Source organism: Rhinichthys klamathensis, unplaced genomic scaffold (genome assembly GCF_029890125.1).
Source record: "Rhinichthys klamathensis goyatoka isolate OS25496 unplaced genomic scaffold, OSU_Roscu_1.1 h1tg000902l_1, whole genome shotgun sequence".
NCBI lineage: Eukaryota > Metazoa > Chordata > Actinopteri > Cypriniformes > Leuciscidae > Rhinichthys > Rhinichthys klamathensis.
In genome coordinates this window covers 75,006-99,501 of record NW_026607249.1, presented here as the reverse complement: position 1 = coordinate 99,501, position 24,496 = coordinate 75,006, and the positions used below count along the sequence as shown (strand labels likewise).

The 24,496-nt window shown below is 39.1% G+C and overlaps 1 protein-coding gene across 4 annotated transcripts in view; it reads left to right on the top strand.

Annotated features, from left to right (window-relative positions):
* Positions 1-24,496, top strand: part of dlgap1a (discs, large (Drosophila) homolog-associated protein 1a) — a 95,860-nt gene that overhangs the window by 52,588 nt on the left and 18,776 nt on the right. For 3 of the 4 annotated variants that reach the window (XR_008805936.1, XM_056244062.1, XM_056244061.1), the window contains exons 3-5: positions 721-932; positions 15,898-16,075; positions 17,119-17,356. Coding sequence is in view for 3 of the 4 variants with exons in the window: in XM_056244062.1 (XP_056100037.1) it covers positions 721-932; positions 15,898-16,075; positions 17,119-17,356 (628 nt within the window). In the remaining variant the exon portion in view is untranslated. The remainder of the gene's footprint in view (positions 1-720; positions 933-15,897; positions 16,076-17,118; positions 17,357-24,496) is intronic. The other variant, XM_056244063.1, reaches the window with a different exon arrangement.

The following is a 24,496-nucleotide window of genomic DNA, read 5'->3' as shown; positions in this document are numbered from 1 at the left end:
TGCGTAACACTAAGTTCACAATGAGTTCACCCTTGGTTTGAGGACAAGTAATCAAATGAACTAAAGCAACTGCTTTTTGCTCTTTATTTATATCATTTTTAAAATTCTTTATTTTATTTGTATTTAAATAATTTATTGAATGTTAGTTGACGTGTTGAAGTTTTAATTTAGTCTTTTACTTAATGTCTTGACTTATTTATTTTTTAAATATATTTTATTTATTTATTTATTTATTGTACTTATTAACATCTAATTTGCATTTAACCCCTGGCCCACTTCAGCTCTGACACAATTGTGTCAAGGTTTTATTACCATTAGATAGTATGCATTTGATTACCCTCAAAAAAACCAAGTGGTTGAAAATGAATGCCTTTTTCTTTTGACAGTCTTCAGTTGTTCCGCTCTCTTAAAACTGCAGTCCAACTTCTCATACTTTCTGAGAGTCCTATTGATGAGAGTTTGCCCTGGGAGAGCTGCACTGAGACAGATGCTTAACTACCCAGGGAGGCGTCGTTAGTGTAATCATGCAAGCTCACACCGGCAGCCTCATTAATTATCTCTGCCGGCTCAAAGAGAGGAAGAGGCTATCAGAATGTGTGTGTGTGTGTGTGTGTGTGCGCATATATCTATGGGTGGTTTGTGGAGTTGAACGCACAGGAGGAAGTTTGCATGCACCTTTCGGCAGAGGTGAATGACACAGTGTCACCTCTGACCCCGCAGGTCCCTCAAGACGAGTGGGCAGGCTTTCCATTGGGGAAGGATGACGATATCCCATGCAGACGCATGCGCAGCGGCAGCTACGTAAAAGCCATGGCGGACGATGACAGCGGAGACTCGGACGGAAGCCCTAAACCCTCGCCCAAGATGCAGGCTCGACGGGCCAGCTACCTCAAAGCCACCCAGCCATCACTGACAGAGATGACCACTCTAAAGTAAGTTCTAAGATTTACATCCATAGGTATTCTATGTATTAGTATCTGTAGTGTAAAAGTTCAGCACTGATCTGGATTATTATCGTTGACTAAAATGGAAACCATAAAAAATGTGTTACTTGAATTATAATAAATGTTCAATATATCTTAAACTTATTTAGTTTCAACTAGTTGTCAAGGCATCATTTCTCATTTTATTTTAGTTTAAATTGAAGTACTAAAAAAAACTAGAAATAAAACTTGAAAATAACTATGTTAGACCCATTTAAAAAACGTATTCAAGATTTTAAAATAAAAACAGAAAATATAAAAATAAAAGCTAATTCAAAACATTAATAAAAACCATAATAGTATATCAATGATACTAAAATAACACTGTCGTGACCACTCGTCATTTCCAGACCGTAATCATGTAGGGTACAACGGGTTTAAAGGCACACTCTAAGAAAAATGTGCTGTTCACTACTCCTATATAGTGTTTGATCGCAGAAAAAAAACTTTTTATTGAACATTGATGGACCAACAGATTTTGTGAGAAAAGAAATCATAAAAGTGGTTTGTTTGTTTAAAAATCTTATAAATGTATGAGGTGGCAAGGTGGGCCTTTTACCCCAAACACGACGTGAAAGGTTTACCAGCATATGGGGTAAAAGGCACAAAGTATTGATACAAATACTTGAGCTAAAATAATATGTTTTTAATAAAGTCCAAGTTAATACTTGTTCAAAACAATCACTTTGGCAAAGTTTACACTATTTTCAATTTATTTTAATAAATAAAACAATAGATTTTTGTTCAATAACTATACTGTCATTAAAATGTTCATTTTAAAAATACAGAAACAAAGTTATTTAAATAAGTAAAGATTCTGAAAGCATTGAATGAGATCACATAATAATTTCATAAAACTTTACAATAGTAACATATACATATATTTTATTATATGATATGATTAATATCATATTTTTAAATATGATTTCATTATAAATATATTCATAATAAATTATATTTACCATCTGAATCTAACCATGTCATGTCAACAAATGGAAAAGTCAGCCAGCTATTTATTATCCTGTTAATTATTGTGCCTTTAGCCCCAACTGTAGGGGCACCTTTTACTCCAAATATCATACTTTTAAATATTACTTTGTTATTGAAAAACTGTTACTTTATTTACCTTGAACAAAACTGAAAATCATTAACAAGGCCTTTGTCTCAAAATATAGACATTAATTGTATCGATTCTCATTTGCTACATAGTAGGCTACATACCTGTCATCTCCAAGGTGTTTGATTTTTTACTTTACCATGTTTATGTTCAGAGACTCATGTGAATGTTTAAGTCAGCAGGACTCATCAGTGGCATCTGGTCCCTTTAAAAATATTTTTTTAGAAAGAAAAAAAACACCTGTGAAACATGCTGATATCAAAACTATAGGGCTGCACGATTTTGGGAATACATTTTAGATTTTTCTGGTTAAAATGATTACATTTACTAAATACATACACTATATATATATATATATATGAACACCAAGTTTGTTGTGCCTTGTAGGCATATATGTGTAGGGCTATATAAAATATTAACAATAGCCTAGATAGCAGGCAGCCTATAAATCGTTAAAAAGGAACACTTCAGTAACACTACACTTGAGAAAAATATATGGATTATCATATGTTACTTCAAACGTTTCCATACGTTACGACGTTATGAAATGAGATTAGAGTAAAAACATGAAGCCTAATGTTTGGTGCGTTTTGCTTTTCAAACCCACAGAGAACTCAAACTCACAGCACGTGCAGAGGACATTTACTGAAGCGATTGAGCCGCTCCAAACTATGAAACTTTATTCATATTATACATACGTGTGAGGAGATATCCACAAACACAGTATTTAACAGTAAACACAGGTCTAAACATTAAAATATTCACCAAGAATAAACACTCATACGAGCCTACTGTTATATCGTGCTGTGTTTAATTATCGAACATAAAAACGTTCTCGTGTCGTACATGTAGGCCTATATACATTTAGCATTAGGCTTCATGTTTTTACTCCAATCACATTTCATAACGTACATTTTAGCCTGGCACCAGTTTAACTAGTAGCTACAATGTAAAGTTTATGCAACAATAATATGCTACTATTAGTGTCTTACCTTAAAAATCGTTCTCATAATCAAATCGTGTTCTTCTAATTCTTCTGAGGTAAATCCAAGGTAAACAGCACAGCACAAACAACTCGATGAAAAGCAGAGCAGTACTGAAGTCGCTGATTCTTTGTTTTGAGGTGATGAGGGCGGTAACAGCTCTGCGTTCCTCCGCGTGGATCATTTGCATGTGAACAGCTCTTGCCCGTGTGTGGGCGTGGTCACATTAGCACTAATCAGCTCGGGCTGGAGAAACTGTACATGTCGTTGCTTTCATACGAATTACTTAAACAGAGAATATTGTTTGTTTTGTTTTTGATATGATTTACATCATTTAAAAATGGAGACTTCAAGCTTCGCAAAGACATATGTTTCATGTCACAGTGACAAGCATTCGCTGAGTTATAGGTCATTTTCTGTCGCGTTTCAGAATGAACTTCACATTGAGAGAGACAGGAGAACGCGCATCATGTTTATTTTCTTTAATTTATGAAAAACACAACATTTTGTTTTTATTATGAGTGTACACAAATGAAATAAGACATTTAACAGTTTTGAATGATGTGTAACACATATATGTAAGATCAAAATCAACAGATTATTTTGAGTTTGTTTTGCACTGATAAAAAAAAAAGCGAGCAGATCACGCCAGCGTGATTGCCGACCCCAGAGGGTTAAAGGGACCCATTTGCATTAAGAGGTCCATTGTTAGACAACCAGTCATACTATTGAATGGTCGTGCAACATTCTTTTATTTTCCCCTGAGACGAGAGAAATCCACTATATACCTTTTTCACTTCCTCCTACAATGACGCAAAAATCGTCATTTGACGTCATTGTAGGAGGAAGTGTAAGAGGGGGGGATTTCTGTATAGACTACAAGCACAAATTCCCACCCTTTCAAACCCGCCCATAGGGGGTTGGACCTAATGCGCTAACAGAGCTATCACAGATCAGTGGGTGGGACTTCACTTGCAGATACTGAAATCAATATCAGCCATCTTGTTTATAAGCCATCTTGTTTATAAGCCAAGCTAACAAGTGCTGTGGAGATAGGAAGTTACGACAATGACGGAAGAAACTAAACATGATATGGAAGAAGAGGATTTTGAAATTCTGCTGCTCGAATCCGCTGTTCGTGGCTATCTTTACGAGCCGCAATATAGTAAAGAGCAGCTGAGGCTGATGGAGGAACAGGAGGCGGACGAGGAGCCCGGACTAGCTCGAGCTGGGCGGACTGCTGGTGCCTGTGCTCTCGCTGTGCGCTACGGACACAGATAGAGTCCGTCTGCTGCAGAGAATTTCAACGATGGCAATTTCTCCTGGACGAAATCTCTGAATCAGACGAGCACACAGACTTTTGTGTTGTGATGTGAACCATCCTAGTGTCGCACCGCATATGTTCTGACTGAACATCCAGGTAAAATGCAATAATTTACCATATAGAAAGAAATACAAACGAGGAGTAATTCGCTAATGAGTTTGCCAATGTAACAGGGTTCGTTGTTGTGGGAAGAAGGATGCGGGAACCGGCGAACATTTAAACATTTTAATAGTAAAATAAACAAATACAAAACAAAAGTATAAGCCCGCTGGCCACACACAACAGAAACAAAACATAAAATCAGGCCTGTTCCTTTTGTGCTTTCGCTCCTTCGTGAGAGATATGAGACCGCAGCACAGGTGTCATTCATTATCACTCGCGTCGTCCTCTCACGTCCCTCGCCCTCGTCCTGCTCGCCACAGCCAACTAACTAGACATTTTGTGTGAAATGAATTTCAAACTCATTTGGCAGCTAACGTTAGCCTTGTAGACGGAAGAGTGATTTCTCTGATGTTTGCGCTGTTCTGGATTAGTGGGAGTGGCTTGCGGAGCTGTGCAATGTGGTGCATTGTGGGAGTTGTTGTCTTACATACAAATGCGCCCTAAAGTTATTTTCTGTCTTTTTTCGGTCAAGAGGGCACCAAATTCAAAATTTCTTTTACATTTCGACTACATATATAACCCACTTTCAATAAAGATTAATGTTGAAATGGGTGAAGTGACCCTTTAAAGCCACACTATGCAGGGATTCCGTTTTTGTCAAACAGCGACCCCTAGAGTCGCTGTGGAGTACTTGAATTTAACATTACTGTCGTAAATACCACTCACGCAGAGCGCCTCTGCACTCACGGCTAGTGTGCCTTTAAATAAGAGATGTGTTTTTGAACTCAACCTGAGCGCTCGTGTCCGCTGCTATCAGTGTCATGGATACATAGTGTCTCTTGTAGCGGCGCGCGCGCAGTCTTCACTCGGACGCGCTCTTCAATCTATCGCCATTGCGGAGACTCTCTATTCATTCCGGTGAAATCACAAAATAAAATGCACACAAACTTAGAAATATTTACTTACTAGTCCATCAACAAGATCGCCAGGTCAGCATCACTGTTGCATCCAGTGGTGCTTTTTAGCTCGTGCCAACAAGTGAAAAGCCCGACCACGTTTTCTTTGCCTTTTCCATCGTCGAGTATCACGTCTGAAATGCGCGCAAGTGTCTTTGTGCTTCATATGTTGTTGTTGATTTGTGTGACGTCATTGCCGTAAAGCATGTCGTGATTCTCGCGAGATTTGTCGGGGGCGCTCCTCAAACTTGCATTGCTGGTTTTTCCAGCGGCGTCTCCCCCAAGCTTTACTACCAGGATGATTCGCCCCATAGATTCCCCTACTATGAGTTTGTTGACCACCGAAATGACTTTGAAGCTCTTATATTAAGGTACAATTCTTGCATAGTGTGCCTTTTTAATGACAGTTTTCATATTATTTGAACTGATTATTGATTTGCCAGTTGATTTATGAATTAATTCCATTGAGTTCCACAATTAAGAGCCCTCATACTGTGTTACTTGAACTGCAAGTGAAGTGAAATAAAAGTAAGCATCAAAGTGTTGGCAACAGCTCTAACCATGTTCTTCTGAGTTAGGATCCAAAGCTTGGCATCTCTTGAAGAATGACTGTGCCTTAGCCACGCAATAGTCATCCAGATGGTTATAACAGCTTCAAATCCTCTGCCTGTCCAAATGGCCATTTCAAAGCATACCAGAGCTGTAGTCAACACCTTAAACACCTGCCAAACATGCAGATCTGTTACCATGTAGCTTTGGAGAGTGATGAGTTTATTAACAATCTGTTTTATCTTCTGTGCTGCACTCATCTCCCAATGGAGAGGTGCATGGAAACAGTTTTTTTTCTAGTCAAGATATTAATTTGTCTGGAAATTAGATCTCTGTTGTTTCGGTTTCTCATTTATTTCAGCGTTTTTTATGATAAGACATGTACATTTTTCCTCTAGCCTTTTGTCTTTTTCCTTTGCTGCTCATGAAAAATTAATTATATTTTTTTCTTAACAGAGTAAAAGTTCCAAAACAGATGGTGTTTTTTAACTTTTCACTGCTCCAGTGAGCAAAATGTGCTGTGAATATAGAGTTTTGTGAATATTTTGGTATTTTTATTGTTCTTTTTTGCAGTAAATTGCTTTAAGAAAGCTTTTGCTAAGAACACAAATGTGTACAAAAGCTTTTGCCTTCTTGGAACATAATTCCCCTTTAAATTAAAGGGATAGTTCACTTTGAAATAAATTTTTGATATGTTTTAGCTTACCTCAAGGGCATCCAAGATGTAGGTGTCTTTGTTTCCGCAGTAGTTTCAATTTTGATATTCTTAGGTCAAACCGTTCTTGTCTGTCAGTCATATAATGCAGGTCTATGGTCACCACCTCAAAGAGCATGCACAGAGAAGTCCAAATTAAACATGATTTAATGACTCGTAAATGTAAGTACACATTGATGGCCTAAGACACGAAACGAGCGGTTTGTGTGAGAAAACGAACAGTATTTATATCGTTTTTACCTCTTGTAAACACAGCCACGTCCAAGTGATCTGAGGGCGCGGGCGCTTCTGTGTGTGCGTTACAAGAGGTAAAAACGATATAAATACTGTTCGTTTTCTTACACAAACCGCTCGTTTCGTGTCTTAGGCCATCAATGTGTACTTACATTTACGAGTCATTAAATCATGTTTAATTTGGACTTCTCTGTGCATGCTCTTTGAGGTGGTGACCATAGACCTGCATTATATGACTGACAGACAAGAACGGTTTGACCTAAGAATATCAATATTGAAACTACTGCGGAAACAGACACCTACATCTTGGATGCCCTTGAGGTAAGCTAAAACATACCAAAAATGTATTTCAAAGTGAACTATCCCTTTTATAACATCTCTGCGATTCAAACTGAAAATCCATTAGGGATGGAAAGACTCACTGTTGTATAAATGAAATATTTACAAATGACTACCACATTGGATTTTAGAGATATTAAGCAAAACGCTATCTTAAAATTGGGCATTTGTGCCCTTTGACTATTCTCTGAATGGTTTTCTGTTCTTACTTTGGTTTAGTTCAGCTCTGAGATCAGATTGATTGGGTTGGACTGTTGTACCTACATGCCCTGCTTCCCCATAGGCACCTGACTCCTGTTAATGTAGGTCACCAGGCTTTTCTGTTACTGCTGAGTAATGAGTGGCTAATCAGCCCGGGTACAGCGCTGCGCTAATTACCAACCTGCCGTATGACTTGGGGCACCTAGCACAGCTTGACGGGCAGAACCGCAGCTGATATCCACACAGACACATTGAAGAGTACGAGATTAGATGGTCAGTCAGACATGCTTCCCTCAGCGGAGATACCAGTCAGCGTCTCCACGGTAACACAACACCATTATTCCTGCCGGCCAGGGGCAGAGTACGGATTTAATTAAGGAAGCACAATATGCCACCCCACTGCAGTGGCAAAGGTACGAGTAATTACTCTAATAAGCCCACAGACTTCCTTAAAAGCCCTTGCATTGTAAAACACCCTCCCATATATGTCGACGGAGGTCTTGTAAGCAGCAGGACCTCAAACTCATCGCTTATTCTGAGCATTAACTGATCTTTAGCGATATATTTAGCAGCACTAATATGCAATGAATGCTGCATTGTGGTTTTAAAGAGTCTAGCACATTATGGCACATGTGAGTACAGCGTGTGTGAGCGGGGGATAGTCTACGTTTAGGGAAGTCTTTGTGGGGTTGCCATAGTAACAGATTTGTGCTGTAATACATTTTAAAGTCTGTAGGTGGGCTGAGTTCATTAAATCAATTGTTTGTTCTCATTATTAGTCGCGTCTCATTTCGAAGGCTGCATCCCCTGGAGGTCGCATTTGAAGGCTTCATACGTCATCGAGGTGTCATTTAAGAAAATTAACCATTAGATTGCAAAGTAAGAAATACATTACAGTTTTTTACACCTCATGGGGAATAACAGCCAATTTTATTACAGTTACTTTTCTTAAATAAGACATCCTTGATGACGTATGCAGCCTTTAAATGCGACCTCCGGAGACGCAGCCTTCAAAATGAGACTGCCTCATTGGTGACATAGTTTGTCTTTGACAAATATCCAATTCATTTAATCAATATTTATTTTGTGACTAAATTTACATTATTATTTTAATTTTTAACTCTCAATGAAATGGTATCAAATTTTAGGCAACTTAAAGTAGCATTTTAGTTGAAAGTGGAAACTTAAAATAATCAAACACACAGTTGGGTTTTAATGTTTTATGGGGACATTCCATAGACATAATGATTTTTGTACTGTACAAACTGTATAGTATAGCTTCCGGAACGCGGAGTAGGGATTCAGAACTTGCGGTCAACAGTATTTCTCGCTAAGGATTTAGATTATCAGCCATAATGTCTAAACCATCCGAGGTAGACTGACCACGAGCTATGAGGTTGTGAAAAGAAGGTTTTTGCTCCTGTAGAAGCTATAACTTTGTATGAAATCAACCTTGTTTTAAGAAAAACATGTTTTATCTGCGATCTTATGAAAAAAAACTACACTACCCACAATCCTAAGCGTAGCAGCAACGTCTGCTGATTGTTTCAACTCGCTGTTACCATAGAAAAATGTAGAACCAAATGTGGTTCGGATGGTAAATGAAAACTCTCAAGTGGAAACGTCAAAACTGAGTAAAGGGTACAAGTGTTGTTATAGCTCTAGCCTCTTGTCCAGCGGTATCTATCGGACTCCGCCATTGTAAAAAACTAACCGGAAGAGCCGTATCCCTACTAAAAGACGTACTTCCGGTCAGGCCCGCCGACAGGGGGGGACAAACGGGTCTGTTGTCCCGGGCCCAGGGTAGGGAGGGGGGCCCAGAACTGGGCCCTCATTAAATTATGGAATAATTGTTAAAAAAATAAATAAAATAGGCATATTTGTTGATAAAAATATCTAATATTTGAGTTACATAAAAGCTTTTTATTCGTTTTCTTCCTAATTGTCCTTGAAATAGTGGTCAAGAACCCCCCCCCCCCCCCCCCCCCCCAAAAAAAAAAACAAAAATGGTTTGGCCACTGATCGAAATATGATGTTGTCATTTGATTTGAAGTTCAGTAGGCTAACGTTACACTCAAAATGTCCGGTCAGCACAAGTCTGGTGCTCAGAAAAGAAAAGAAAAGAAAAGAAAAGAAAAGAAAAGAAAAGAAAAGAAAAGAAAAGAAAAGAGAAGAGAAGGCCTTCGAGATGTCCTAAACAAATATTTTTAAAAAGGTGGTGACGGTGAAGCTGGAACTAACGTTAGTAAAGTCAATGTAGAGCAAGGTAAGAAACAGCGCAGCCAACGTTTATGAGTGTTGTCAAAGACCCGGCACTTCAGTACCAAGTCGGTACAAATTTCTTTTTAAACGTCACGCCACGGTACCAGGTTTTCTCAAACCCGGGATGCGCGTGCATGCCCAAAGCGCGTTTAGTTGCGTCCTCTTCATAAAAGCGCTGGGACATGGCGACCGGCGGTGCTGCTGCTGTGGTGGCTGTAAATCCACTTGTTGATAAGAAAGGAGGAAAGAGCCACATATGGAAATATTTAGGACATTAGCTCATAATAGCGACGCGGCGCGCTCGTTTTTACAGGCGCGCCTAAGTTCATTGTTGCATAGCAACGACAGACGCCACGGGAGAGCAAACGCTTGTGGAAAGGAGAAAGCGGTGCGAACTGTGCTCTCCATGATGACGAGGAAGTATTAGCAAAGAATTCATTGATTTCTAGCCCTTGGATTAGCTTTACTACTATTTATGGAGATGAGAAATAAAAAGCCGGCTGAAATGCATCACTGTCATCATCGGTGAACAGATAATGGGGCAGATCCGAGTCTATTTTTGCTGTGCTGCTCATGCTTAAAAGTGAAAGCACACTTTTGATGGACAAAAAATAAATATGATTTCACACAAAAAGTGCCCAAAATGCACAGATTTTGCATGTCTAGTGTGTTTTAACAAGAACTGCAGTAGGCTATGTCAGAAAAGAAAATGAAGACATTTATAGAAAATGTACCCATTTAAACGTGTTTTTATTATTCATTTTGGGTAAACGTATATGGTGTTTTATAAAAATAAAAAAAATCGTGGGGGGGGGCCCATCTAAGATTATCTTGTCCCGGGCCCAGACAAGACTGTCAGCTGGCCTGCTTCCGGTCTTCAAATGGCCTATTGTGGTCAAAAATGTACATAAACTTTGCAATAATGTTAATTTTAACAAAGTAAGAGGGATCTTTTTTTTTTCTTTAAAAAGATTTTTAAAAAAATTAAATTAATTATATGTAATTCTATATGTAAACTTTTGACAACAACTGTATATATTAGGTGTGTAACGGTACATGTATTCGTCCCAACCGTCATGGTACGGACATCGCGGTTCGGTGCATACAGTCAGACAATAAAAACAGTCAGTCACAGGCGATCCACACTCCAATCCAGAAGGGGGCGTGCGTGGTAATGCAATAATGTTTGCTAACCTCCACAACAGGAAAGAGCACAAGAAGAAGAGACGATCTTTGCACCAACCCAAAACAAGGGTGCTTCTCATTTCTTATTTGTGCATCCTCGTTTCCTTTCATTGGAGAATGCGAGGGAAGGATGCAGAGAAAAGAAAATGAGGACGGAGGAATCGAAGGAAAGTTTATTTGTATATTGGCATATTCTTGATCACTCGAGTGTCACTTCAAAGTGTCATCTGCTGCGCTCAAAGGATCTGCCCTTATGTTGTTGAAGTCTGGTTATTTAAGAAATGTATAAATAATAATAAAGCAAGATGGCCTTTTGAAATATGTGAGATATACACTCACTGGCCACTTTATTAGGTACCCCATGCTAGTAACGGGTTGGACCCCCTTTTGCCTTCAGAACTGCCTCAATTCTTCGTGGCATAGATTCAACAAGGTGCTGGAAGCATTCCTCAGGGAGTTTGGTCCATATTGACATGATGGCATCACACAGTTGCCGCAGATTTGTCGGCTGCACATCCATGATGCGAATCTCCCGTTCCACCACATCCCAAAGATGCTCTATTGGGTTGAGATCTGGTGACTGTGGAGGCCATTTTAGTACAGTGAACTCATTGTCATGTTCAAGAAACCAATTTGAAATGATTAGAGCTTTGTGACATGGTGGAAGTAGCCATCAGAGGATGGGTACATGGTGGCCATAAAGGGATGGACATGGTCAGAAACAATGCTCAGGTAGGCCGTGGCATTTAAACGATGCCCAATTGGCACTAAGGGGCCTAAAGTGTGCCAGGAAAACATCCCCCACACCATTACACCACCACCACCAGCCTGCACAGTGGTAACAAGGCATGATGGTTCCATGTTCTCATTCTGTTTACGCCAAATTCTGACTCTAACATCTGAATGTCTCAACAGAAATCGAGACTCATCAGACCAGGCAACATTTTTCCAGTCTTCAACTGTTCAATTTTGGTGAGCTCTTGCAAATTGTAGCCTCTTTTTCCTATTTGTAGTGGAGATGAGTGGTACCCGGTGGAGTCTTCTGCTGTTGTAGCCCATCCGCCTCAAGGTTGTGCGTGTTGTGGCTTCACAAATGCTTTGCTGCATACCTCGGTTGTAACGAGTGGTTATTTCAGTCACTGTTGCCCTTCTATCAGCTCGAACCAGTCTGGCCATTCTCCTCTGACCTCTGGCATCAACAAGGCATTTCCGCCCACAGAACTGCCGCTCACTGGATGTTTTTTCTTTTTCGGACCATTCTCTGTAAACCCTAGAGATGGTTGTGCGTGAAAATCCCAGTAGATTAGCAGTTTCTGAAATACTCAGACCAGCCCTTCTGGCACCAACAATCATGCCACGTTCAAAGTCACTCAAATCAACTTTCTTCCCCATACTGATGCTTGGTTTGAACTGCAGGAGATTGTCTTGACTATGTCTACATGCCTAAATGCACTGAGTTGCCGCCATGTGATTGGCTGCTTAGAAATTAAGTGTTAACGAGCAGTTGGACAGGTGTACCTAATAAAGTGGCTGGTGAGTGTATATATATATATATATATATATATATGTAAAAAGAGTTATTTAAACTGTAATGGTAAAGCATAAATTAAAATTGTGGCAGATGTGATGGGGGTGGAGAATTTATATGTGCGTCAGGATTCTCAACAAGAACGTCTTCCACATAGGATACACCTGTGCATCCTCGCTCATAGCTCCTCTGGAAGCTTCCTCACTCCTCCTTCCTCGCCTCCTCGTGTGCAGTTAGAGAATTGAGATGTCCTTCAAGATGGCTAGCTTTGATCGGTTTCTGGGTCACAGGCTGGAGGAGCGAGGAAACGAGAAAGCATCAATTTGAATATTGAGAAGCACCCCAAGAGTTCAGATGGCACGCAAGAGCTTGCTAGTAGGCTGCGCTGAGTTTTGATTAATTTTTGGGATGCACTCCACTAACTTCACAAAAAGGAAACTGGGACGGCAGAAAGCGTAATCCTGTTTGTTTTCTTTATTTTACAAAAGCACAATGTTTTGTTTTTATTTTGAGTGTACACAAATTTTATTTAAAAAAATATATATACTTATTGTCATGATGCACATTGTTCGTCTCACTTTCATCAATGATGTTTTCTTCAGTAATTTTATTCGTGAGATTACCACTGCCGTTTTGTCAATCCTAGATGTCAGACTGTGTAATTTATTTGCTTCAAATTCAGATTCATATCTGCTCAAGCTCTACAAAAGTGCTCTGAGATTCCACCCTAAGCCCACTGGAAAGCCCAGACAAGGATTGGAGGATTTTGCAGATTTGTAATACTGTTCTGGCATTATGAGCACTCATAAATATTTCATCTTGTGGAATTTCCTCAATCCGCATTTTGATGGTTTTATCTGTTTATTGACGAAGAAAAGCTTTGAATGCCAATGTTACATCTGCATGTGCAAAGGAGGTTTGTTTGCTTTAGCGTACTGTCGCAATCCTTCGAACTAAATAAAGCCCTGATTATATGCCAGGGGGCAGTGCTTTGACCTTTAATTTTTTTTATGATTAATAAAAATAAGCGAGTGCTTGATGTCTATATTTATAGAGCGTGTTCTTTACATTAAGTTGGCCATTGCTTATTTTATAGTTCAGAACACTAAATAACTTCCATGTACATTAGTCATCATCAGATACAATTCCGTATCTTTGTGAAGCATGAAAATAGACAGTCTTAGATGCCTCGGGGAGCTGCCACTGCAGTAGAAAGTAGTACGTGAGGCACAGCGCTGCATTGTGAATGGCTGACGTAATTAACAACCGCACAGCGACCAATCCGTTAAGATGACCGCAACAGTGAGGCGGAAACTTATCGGCTTATTCCGCAACGATGACATCATGCATAACCAGTTCCCCAGAGCCAGGTTCACCGAGGGAGATGCCCCCCCCCCCCCCCCCCCCTTAGCACTTCTTCTGAAGTTTAGACATTCTGTTCTCCAGTAGTGTAGGGAGATGCCCTGGGGCGTTTTGGAACGCACCGCTTTGTGAGGAGTTGTTGTGTTCACTTATGTATGTGTGAAGCCATGCAGATGGAGGGTGGGAAAACTACGCCAATGTCGGAGCTTCCACTAATTCCCATACTGCTGATGCGGATGCAAGGTGTCTGCCTGTCAGCAAAGTGTCAGCGTGAGTCTCTGGTATGTGTGTGCTGGTCTGCGTGGGTGGCCTTAAGTGAGTTTAGCTGTTTCTCTCCTTGCCCGTGTGCTGCACTCGCCCCACCTGATCTGAATGAACCATTCCTTTATCTATTTAAAGAGCCACATCCATAATGTATGCCCCTGTTCACTGGACACATGCAGAAATCCTGCATGAGCGTTTGATTTTCTCACGGCTTCCCCACGTCCCCCTGATGAACTGACTTTGATAGCATGCCATCTAAATGCTCGACTCAGAACTCAACTCGTGATGTTAAAGAACATGCTACACATTTGATTGAATGAAATTTCTCAGTTTGCATCATGTCATCTAAAGAAGAATGACCTGAGCCACGTCTGTCTCTTGTTACTTTAAAGTGTGTTTTTTTGCCAAAAATGTCTCATCTTTATTGTCATTCAACCATGCGTTTACATGGAGAAACTAAATTGTGTGCCGCCAACAGACCCACATGCCTTTTTTTGAGCTGTTTTCATAATACAGCACATTTATTTCGTTAGTTACTTATCTAATTATTTATCTATTTAGCTAATGTTTCTTTTGATATAACACGTATAACAAATTAGAAATAAATGCAAATTAGTTCATGCAAAATATGTTTTACACAGACATTCTACGCCATAGATGTAGTCCAATGATTGGTCCTAACTATAAATTAAATTAATATTTAAAAAATTTAATTGATTAATAAATATTATTTAAATATTAAATAAAATAATAGAATAAACAAATCTGTTGTAAAAAATGTGTTATTCGTTTATTTGTATAAAATATTTCATTTAATAATGTATATATTCTTAAAAGGGGTGTAATAATATATCGTGTCACAATATATGGCAATACAAAAATGCTACAATATGTATCGTGGATAGTGACAATATGTATTGTGTATAATTCATCCAAAATACAATTTCTGTGTGAGGAAAAAATTCTGATTTTCCGAGTTTTAGTGTCAGTACTACATTAAACTGCTATATATAATGTTGAATATAATGTATATTAATGCAATGGGGGACTATCCTGATAATGCCAAATTTCTTATGTTACCAGTAAAAAGCGGCCTACATTTATTTTAAATATATCTAGAGATTCCTTTTTGTCATTTTTATGGTCTACATAAAAATGAAATTCTGTTTCACACATCCACTCAGTAATTCAGTGCAAAACAATTTATTATAAAATAAGCAGCTAATAAATAAAAATACTAATAAATATACTAAAGTACACATAAATAGTTCTAATTTTTAAAAGATAACAAAAAAAAGTACAATTCACGTTCTGTGATTGAGCAGTCTGATGGGAAAGAAGCTGTTTAACAAGCTGCTGTTAGTCAGTGACAGAGTGCAAGCATATTCGTCTAAAATAATTCTTTATTTTAAGCTTCAGAATCGTGTATATTGTTATTCTGGTGTCACCATTGTCTTGTGCATTGGGTTACCAGTACTAAGTCCAAGCCTAATCATTTACACCCACAATGTAATACCAAATTTAGCATTTTAATCAACAGTACATTTTTTGTTAACCTTTTACCATATGTCTTGGAGTATCGCAATAATATTGTATCTTGAGTTCAGTATTGTGATATGTATCACATTGTGACATGAGGGTATTTATTTACACCCCTAATTATTATGTATAATATTACACAAAAATCTAAGTATAATATAAAAATAATGTATAATATTATTTATTTAAAATTATATACTTAGTAGTGTGGTTATAAAAAAATAAATATCTCTTGTGTTTTCATCCATTCACAGGATCTCTTCAGAGCACTCTCCAAAGCTGCAGATCCGGAGTCACAGCTACTTGCGGGCGGTGAGTGAAGTTTCCATCAATAGGAGCCTGGACACCCTGGACCCCAAAGCTCTGCTAGCCTCTCCCCAATACCGCTCACGCAACGAGAGCTACATGAGGGCTATGAGCACCATCAGCCAGGTTTGTGCTCACCCCCAAACACACCGTCATAGTGGGGTGCAGGGAAAGGAAGGTCAAAATCCACCCAGATTAGTCCAACAAGTCCAGTTAAAAACCATGAAACCGACATCTGATTCATCCACCTATGAGATGAATTTGAGCCATCACCATAACAGTGTTCAATCACAGATGTATGTGTCTAACCAACTAACATGCTCCATGTTACATAGACGTTGGATGGCATTCATCAGGCAGTTACTCATCCATCTTAGGCACACTTAGTCCCCAAGCACTGCTTTGTCATGCTAATTATAACATGGCAAAGATGACATCACTGCCATTTTGTGCCAGCATTGACTGCTCTCTGATAGAAGATGGAAAAGACTAAATTCACAAGGAATGTTTTGAAATATTAACATTAAAACGCTTTAGACCTTCCTGTAAAGACTTTGTGGATGGCACATGACTGTTAACTTGACAGTTAGTAAATAAGAATATGGTCCATATAGCTCTCATGGGTGATTGGGACAGAGTTTTGAGCTTTCTACAATGTCCAAAACACCCACCCTTCCTACAATCCTCTTTCCACAATTGTCCCTTATCACGTCTCCATTTTCCCCTGCTCTCATCCACCCTTGGTTTCTGTTAGGATCAACACTAATGAACATGTTGATCCTAGTACTGTCTCACCATATTCCACCCTGTCAGTAGACCCCACTTGAGGATTTCCTCCATGCTGGTGTGGCGTACACCTTTATTTACCCTGTAAAGTTGTCTTTCAAGCCTCACTATGTTTCTTTTTTTATTGACTCTTCCTCTTCTTGCCACTGCCTTGTGTGTTTCTCACCTGCTCCTAATGACTTCTCTGTAGTTTCTTGCTCTGTTTTTGCACCCCTATATAACCCTGTGGTAAGTGGGACTTGGAGCTCATTTTACGGATGATACCCGCTCTTTTCTCTGAGCACTGCCTTCTCTGTTTCTCCTGACTGCTCTTTTCTAATTTTCATTTCTTGTCTTTTATCTCTGTCTGTATCTCTGCTCTTTTCTCCTCTGCATGCCTGCAGGTGAGTGAGGTGGAAGTGAACGGGCAAATCGAGGCAGTGTGTGAGAGTGTGTTCAGTGAAATGGAGTCGCAGGCCATGGACGCCCTGGACCTGCCCATGCCCGGGTGCTTCCGCATGAGGAGTCACAGTTATGTGCGTGCCATCGACCAGGGCTGCTCGCAGGACGACGAGGGACCTTTGCTCCCTGCCTCCCCCCCAAGGACCACTACTACTGTCAGAACCATCCAGAGCAGCACAGGTCAGCGTGCAAGTGCATACTCCGTCTGTCTGTCCATCTATCAATCATACTTAATACATGTTTAATAACTCTTTTTATTATCAAACATGTTCCACAGTTTAGCAAAATTAGACTACATTTTATGACAATAAAATGACTGATTTAGCTGATTTGACCGATACGTTTGGGCTCTTAAGGAAGAACAAAAGTGTGTCAGTGAGAAAGGCAGTTTCGCTAGACAGAATGCGGCACAATTATCATGTTACCTCGATTACCATCTTTTCATAATCGTTGGAAACCAAAATCGAAATGAAAATAAAATTTGATTAATCGCACAGCCCTAGTATTTTGTACTTTCTTTCTGTCTTTTGTTCTCTGTCGTTCTGTCTGTCTTTCATTCTATCCATTTATCTCCCTTTGTCTGTCTGACAGTCATTCTGTCTGTCAATTGTTCTGTCTGTCATTCTACCCGTCTATCTCTCTGTCTGTGTATCTGTCTGTCTTTTTCCTGTCTATTGATATGTTTGTCAGCTGTTTTATCTGTCTATTGTTCTGTCTATCTGTCTGTTGTTCTGCCATTTTATTGGTTTGTCTGTCGTCATATCTGTGTATCTTTGTCTGCCGTTATCTGTCTGTTATTTTGTTTGTCTGTTTTTCTGTCTGTCAATTTATCCATCAGTCTTTCTGTCTATTCATCTGTCTGTGTGTCTGTCTATCTGTCATTCTGGCTGTCTGTTACTCTGTCTGTTGTTCTATCTTTGTACTTCTGTCTGTCGTGTCATTCTATCCAGTCTATCGATCTATCTATCTTTAAATTAGCAGCTCGCTTTATCAGTAAATAAAACTCTCTTTCATGTATCAAGGAGGCTGTCAGCAGAAGAATCAATATTCATTTGTTATTTTCTCTGTGGGTCACAACATGGTTATCCTCAGATGCCCTGACAGGATGTGTCTGATTTGCTTTTTATTATCACTGTGAGGCAATAACAGCAGTAATGGGGAAAAGAATGATTAATTGAATTTGAATGATTTAATCTGATGTAGAGCGAGAGTAAATCATTGCATGTGCTATGAAAGTAGGCTATCATGTTATTGTACAACATATAAAAAATTGAAAATTGAGTATTTATTATTTATAACCAAATTTATAACTGCTCAGCATTCAAGCTGAGATTTGAAAATATTTTACAAATAAGAGTCTCTCAAATGATTGTGAGATTTCAAGTGACCAACAGCAATCCAGATGTCAGGCTGGATGTGTGAACTCAGTGTGACCTGTGTCTGCTTTTGCTCTGGGGTTTTCTTTAATCTGAAACCCCAGTGATCACTAATCCCCCTCTAGCATCCGAACCCAATTTGATTTCATCACAGTTGACATCTTCATAAAAAAGTGCCCACAGTCTCTCAAAAATGCAAGGCTTTCTTTTGTTTTGTTTTTTACTATTAAACTAAACCTAGCTGTCTGTTTTTAATAATATTTTTCCCTAGGTTTAAAACCATATTTTCACATTCAGTCTGTTGGTCGCTAGAATGCGTTTCTGCCGTTGGATGCCCTAACGTTATTGGTTTGCTGTGTAACTGCAAATATATTGCCAGTAAAAAATAAAATGCCAGTCTATTTTGACAAGGAATACGTTTTATTTCTGCAGGGAGAACCATTTGGATATAGCTGAACTGTATAATACATCATATCATGAACTAGATGAATGATTATTGATTGATTGATTGATTGAAGTTTATTTTGAGGAAAATAAAATAAAATAATATATACATATATATTAACACACATACACATACAAATAAAAAATAAAAATAACATAGCACAGCTTATCTCCCATATACATAGATATAAATATATACACATATACACACACATTATTTACACTTATAATAATAGTTGCTCGAAAGGGAGTAGAAAGAAGTATAACTTATTTGCTCCCACCCCCAATTCCTTCCCATTTATAAAACGGTTAGTTCCAATCCTTGATTCTGATTGGTCAATAGCTGTGCTTTATTCACGATAAAACACGGCTATGACCGCTTCACCCAACGGTTCTATGTATCACTACACAACACCCCTAGCAACCACTCTTAGCAACTTAAACAGATGTTTCATCTCATTGATATTGTTCATTTAAAGCTAGAGCAGAGCATTGTGAGAGATCGAGTAAGCGAGTGTACCTGCATTTACTGTACAGTAGACGTAGCATTTTCCTTCAGGTCAGTCCTATATTCATAATAAAAAAATGCGTTTGAATGTCCGCTGCATATTTTGTCCTTTTAACAGTCATGGGGTTTTCCGTGCATAACGTTAGTCATCTGTCAGTTGCGTCTGTCTTCTCCGTGATCACAAGTTCGAGTCCTTTCAAAAGCCTTCTCTACAGACTCACTCACTCACTCACTCATAAAGACAGTCTTTGCCGCCATCTATTGGCGAAATAATATATGTAACTTCTGTTGCTGTTCACGTTCCGGGACTATTTTTTCAGCGGAAGGCAGGCTTTTAGTGATTTTACTTCATGAAAGTTGCATAGATACATATTTTTCGGCTTTAATATTTTTATTGTGTGGCAACCGTTTTATAAAAGCAATAAGGTACTCGAGGCAAGTGCTGTATCGTGAATAAGTAACGGCTGAAGGGGTTGCAGGCACTCCGCTTCGCGTCGTGCCTAACAACGCCCTCCAGCCGTTACTTATTCACGATACAGCACAGCCTCTCGTACCTTATTGCTTACATATTACCCCATATATCCGCTGCCATTAACAGTTAAATTAATAATAATTCATTTGTTTTGATAATATTTATTTGATATTATAGTTTCTTACAATTACATTATGCTATCTCAATAATCACTATAATGCTATATGATAATCCTCATTATCGTAAACCTTAAAATATGTCCCGATATCTATACTAATCACATCATATATAAAATTATCAATGCATGAATCTAACTCACTCAGAATGCAGACAATTTCTGGCACTGTTTTCCACACTTTTTTTATTATATCGATGCACATTATGTGGATGGAAATAATCATATGTGACTTGCTTTATCATTTTAAGACAAAAGTCTTGATTGCGATTTTAAGCAAACAATGCTTTGTGACTGTCTTGTTTCATGTTTGATAAAGCATTGTCTTGCTAAGCTTAGATTACTTAATTTTAGCAGAAGGTTGCAACATAAAAAATTTGAAAAATCAATATCAAAATGAATGAAGCAGATCAGGTACAGAACACTGAAATGTGAAATGAGCATCAATGGTTCACTGCACCCTCTAAAACTCTGAGAGTCACTGGACACTAGTTGCTGAAAATCACAAATTCTTACTGAAAATTAATAACTTCCGGTTGCTATGTCAATGCAGGTTCCTGTCAGTATGAACTGAGTTTAAGTTTGACAGTGTCTCTGGGGGAATTTGCACTCTGGCAATTTGTTTGGAAAAGCCCAAGTATGTAATACTTGTCAGTAAAAACATTAAATGAGAGATTATCCACAATGCTGCAAACTTTGACATGTTACATTTTAATAAATTGTTTGATGTCGTAATCCCTTACTGGAAGTTGCATTCAATTTATATGGTGTGGTTTCGACAGTGCTGCAATCTCTCTTTGCACTAGTAATGCAGATTTGACTGCTGTGTTCTCCACTTGTGTTCTCCTAATGCCTGGGGCTAGTCAGAGAGCCAACATATGTCCACCAGCCTCAGTGCATCTATGGAGACAAGACAGCCGGCTGAGGAGAAGGAAATGTGAAAAGTTTCTTGAAATCTTATGGGATAACCTTTAGGGTCTCATGTTACTGCTCACATCACCTGTGGGCTGGTTTAATCGAGTGGAAATGTAGGGCTTTGAACAGCATCTTTGAGTCACAGATTCAGTTACTGCCATTGGATCAAAACACCGGGGAATATAGACTGTCAGAACACTGAGCGTGTTAATGGGTCTGTTGTTAGCATATATATAAACAATGTATAAAATATAAATTATTACCATTACTTTTGGCATCCCTAATTTAAAGCAAGGTAAGCAAACAATGACAAATGCCTGGTTTTATATATTGTGGTGGCGTGATAAAACAATCCGCTTGTGTCACTCTTAAGCCAGCTGCTGAAATATGCGTGATGTCTATAATTTGAGAGAGTGTGTTCTATATGGGATGCACCTGCCAGCCAGAGGCAGATGTAGTTTGAGTTTGGCAGGGCTGTGCAATTGAAAGCTGCCATTTGTTTAAACTTCGCATACTGACAAAGCTCAGCAGGCAGCAGGAGCCTGATGTGACGCCTTGGCTGGGGTGACTCTGGCAAGAGATGTGACAGACATGACCTGACCTTCTATCTGTGCCTGACATTGATTTAAGAGTGAGAATTGCTGTGCATTTGAGTGGTGTTTGTTTAGGGTAGGGACACACCAAACCGCCGAAGAACTCGCACTGATGAATGCCGACTGTGTTGTCGCCTCGCGTCGCGGCAAAAAAGCCGCACTTGAACACACCGAGAGAACTGCAGCCGACTGTCAACTAGCATGAGCGTTCTGCGCCTGCGTGTAAATGAGACAGCTGTCTATTTCTGTCTATTTATAACTGTGGAAACACATCATCACATCATTAGTTAACGGGATAGTTCTCCACAACTAAATGTATGGCATCATTACGGTGAGCAAAAGGTCATTCCAAAACTGTATGTCTTTTTTTGGAAGGTATTTTGAAGAATGTTTCGACAGTTTTTGTCCATGTAATGAAAGCCAATGGGGTCCAAAACCACATTGGACCCCACTGACTTTCATTGTATGAACAATAGAAACACCGAGACATTTTTTAAAAATATATTCTTCTTTGTTCCACAATAGAAATTCATGCAGGTTTGGAAAGACATGAGGGTGAGTGAATGATCCTGTACCACTGGACAGTAGATACAGCACTGTGTCCAGTCATCCCTGTCCAGTGCGGGCCCTTCCAGATGTCCTCGCCACGGAGACCCGGCCAGACGAATTATGAGATGGCTAATTGAGGGAGCTGTCAGGGTTGACATTGAGAGGGCACCTACCTTCCCTTCATCCCCTTCAGAACACCACGGTGTGTTCAGACGAACAGAGCGGCACCATCTGCCTGGTACGCAGCAGGCCCTTATCACACACTGCAACACTGCCTTTGGGGTAGTGTGCAAAGTCTTTGAAGTGGAGTGTAGCGAAGTTTAGTTTTTTTTTTTTTACACTTTATTGTTTATGTTCAAAATGTTCCACTGAAGCTGTTATTTGTGTTTATTTGATCATAATGACATGCAGCTTTTGATAAATTGTTAATGGCTTGGTTTTGCTCTGTGTTTTCTCTTAGTATAATTGACAAGCCATTAGAGTGCAATACTTCATCCTCACCACAGGGAGCAGACAATGAGTCTGAAAACATAATTTGTCTTGTTCTCAGGAATACGCTCACACGTTAAACGAGTCATGAATGAACGTGATGGGCAATTTCTTCCATTAATGTCATCCATTTCCCTGCATTACTTTAATAAAAAGGCATTACACTCTCGTGCATGAATGGGCAGGCTTTAATTCCTCTGTCGGGACACAGATTCAGTTAGATGATATAAACTCTTCGCTTGGTATCAGTAAGGTTAAAACAATAAACCTTGGAGCGTGTGTGTGTTTAGACAATAGTGTTTGCTTCTTTTCAGCATTCACAAATCTTAACGCAAGCCTGAGCTGTACACCACGAGCAGAGGATTTCCGACCCTCAACAGGCAGAGATTGAGCGAGAGAGATGAAGTAAAAGGTGGGAAGTTTAGAGAAGCAGCCAGGGGTTAGATGCTGACAGGTGGGCTGTTGCAACTTCAAGCATTTGTTTACACAACGTTGTGTCGTTTTGCAAGGCTGACTGCACAGAGCACTCCAATGACGCTTTAGCTGTGACGTCCCTCAGGGTGCAACTGCAAAATCCTCCCACTGTCTCTAAACTGTGTTCCTGGCCCGGCATCAGCTATCATTTAGACTCAGACTAAGGACAGCTCTAAAATAGCCTCCATCCTTTTACTGTGTACGGCAGGAAAATACCACAGCTGCCATCGCTGGGACTGATGATCAATGTTCCCCTTAAGCTATTCGAGTGTGCAGCCTCGCAGGTCCAGTGTAGACAGAAAAAGAAATTCAAATATGTCTTAAAGATGAAAATTACGTTTTTAATGGTTTTTATATATTTTTAAATGTTTAATGTCTGTTAGGTGTTTTTAATATTAAGACAAACCATGTGCAAATTCATAAGTTAACCCCATTACTGAGTATTTTCTCTTTAAAACTGCAGTGATCTAAAGACAGTCTCAAAAACGCGGTTAGAAATCGCTAGTGTTTCTTACGTCAAATACTACTTTGTGTACCAAACACGTCTACGTGGGGGTGGGCTTTCGCATATCATTAACTGCAGCGAAGCAAGGGAGTCTCAAGAGAAGCCAGGCTATCCCTGTATATTTTTCTTTTGATATGAAAAATTGGGTACATATAACAATATAGCGGGTGAATTATGTATATATTGTATATTACAATGTTATGATGAAATATATGCCTCTCTCCACTGACGTTCTAAGTTGTTCAAACCGTTTGTAAGGATGCTGATTTTTAGAAGGCAGCTGTCTGACTCTTAGATGGCGATCGGGAACATGGTTTCTGTAGGATTAGCAAATCATTATTAGCTGTTTGATAGTGTAGTCAAGCAAAAGGCTAAACATAATTGTACCATTGTGCAGAGTTTACTATAGTAAAGTTGACCGACCGAGTTGATCTCTGAGCTTGTGTGAGGGGAGGCGGGGCTAATTTGCATATTTATGGTTCCACATATACTAAATGAAGCAAGGGTGTAGAGTTACGTTCAAGCTATTTTAAAGAAATGAAGTTTTTTTTTTTCATAGGAAAAAAACCCGTTTAAATGTAGTTTTAAGGGATACAATTATTGACTAGAGGACTTTAAATCGGAGCTAAATGAATGGGCAGTGTTTAATCTGTAGTCCATCCGTATGTTCATTGATTTTTAGAATGGAACTGGAGCTGCGGAAATATGCAGCGTTAGGTATTTCACAAGATAAGTTCTGAATACTGGAACAGTTCAGTTTATAGCAGCACAAAACAAGTGCAAAAGTTATTTCTGAATATTTATTAATTTAAGAATAAAT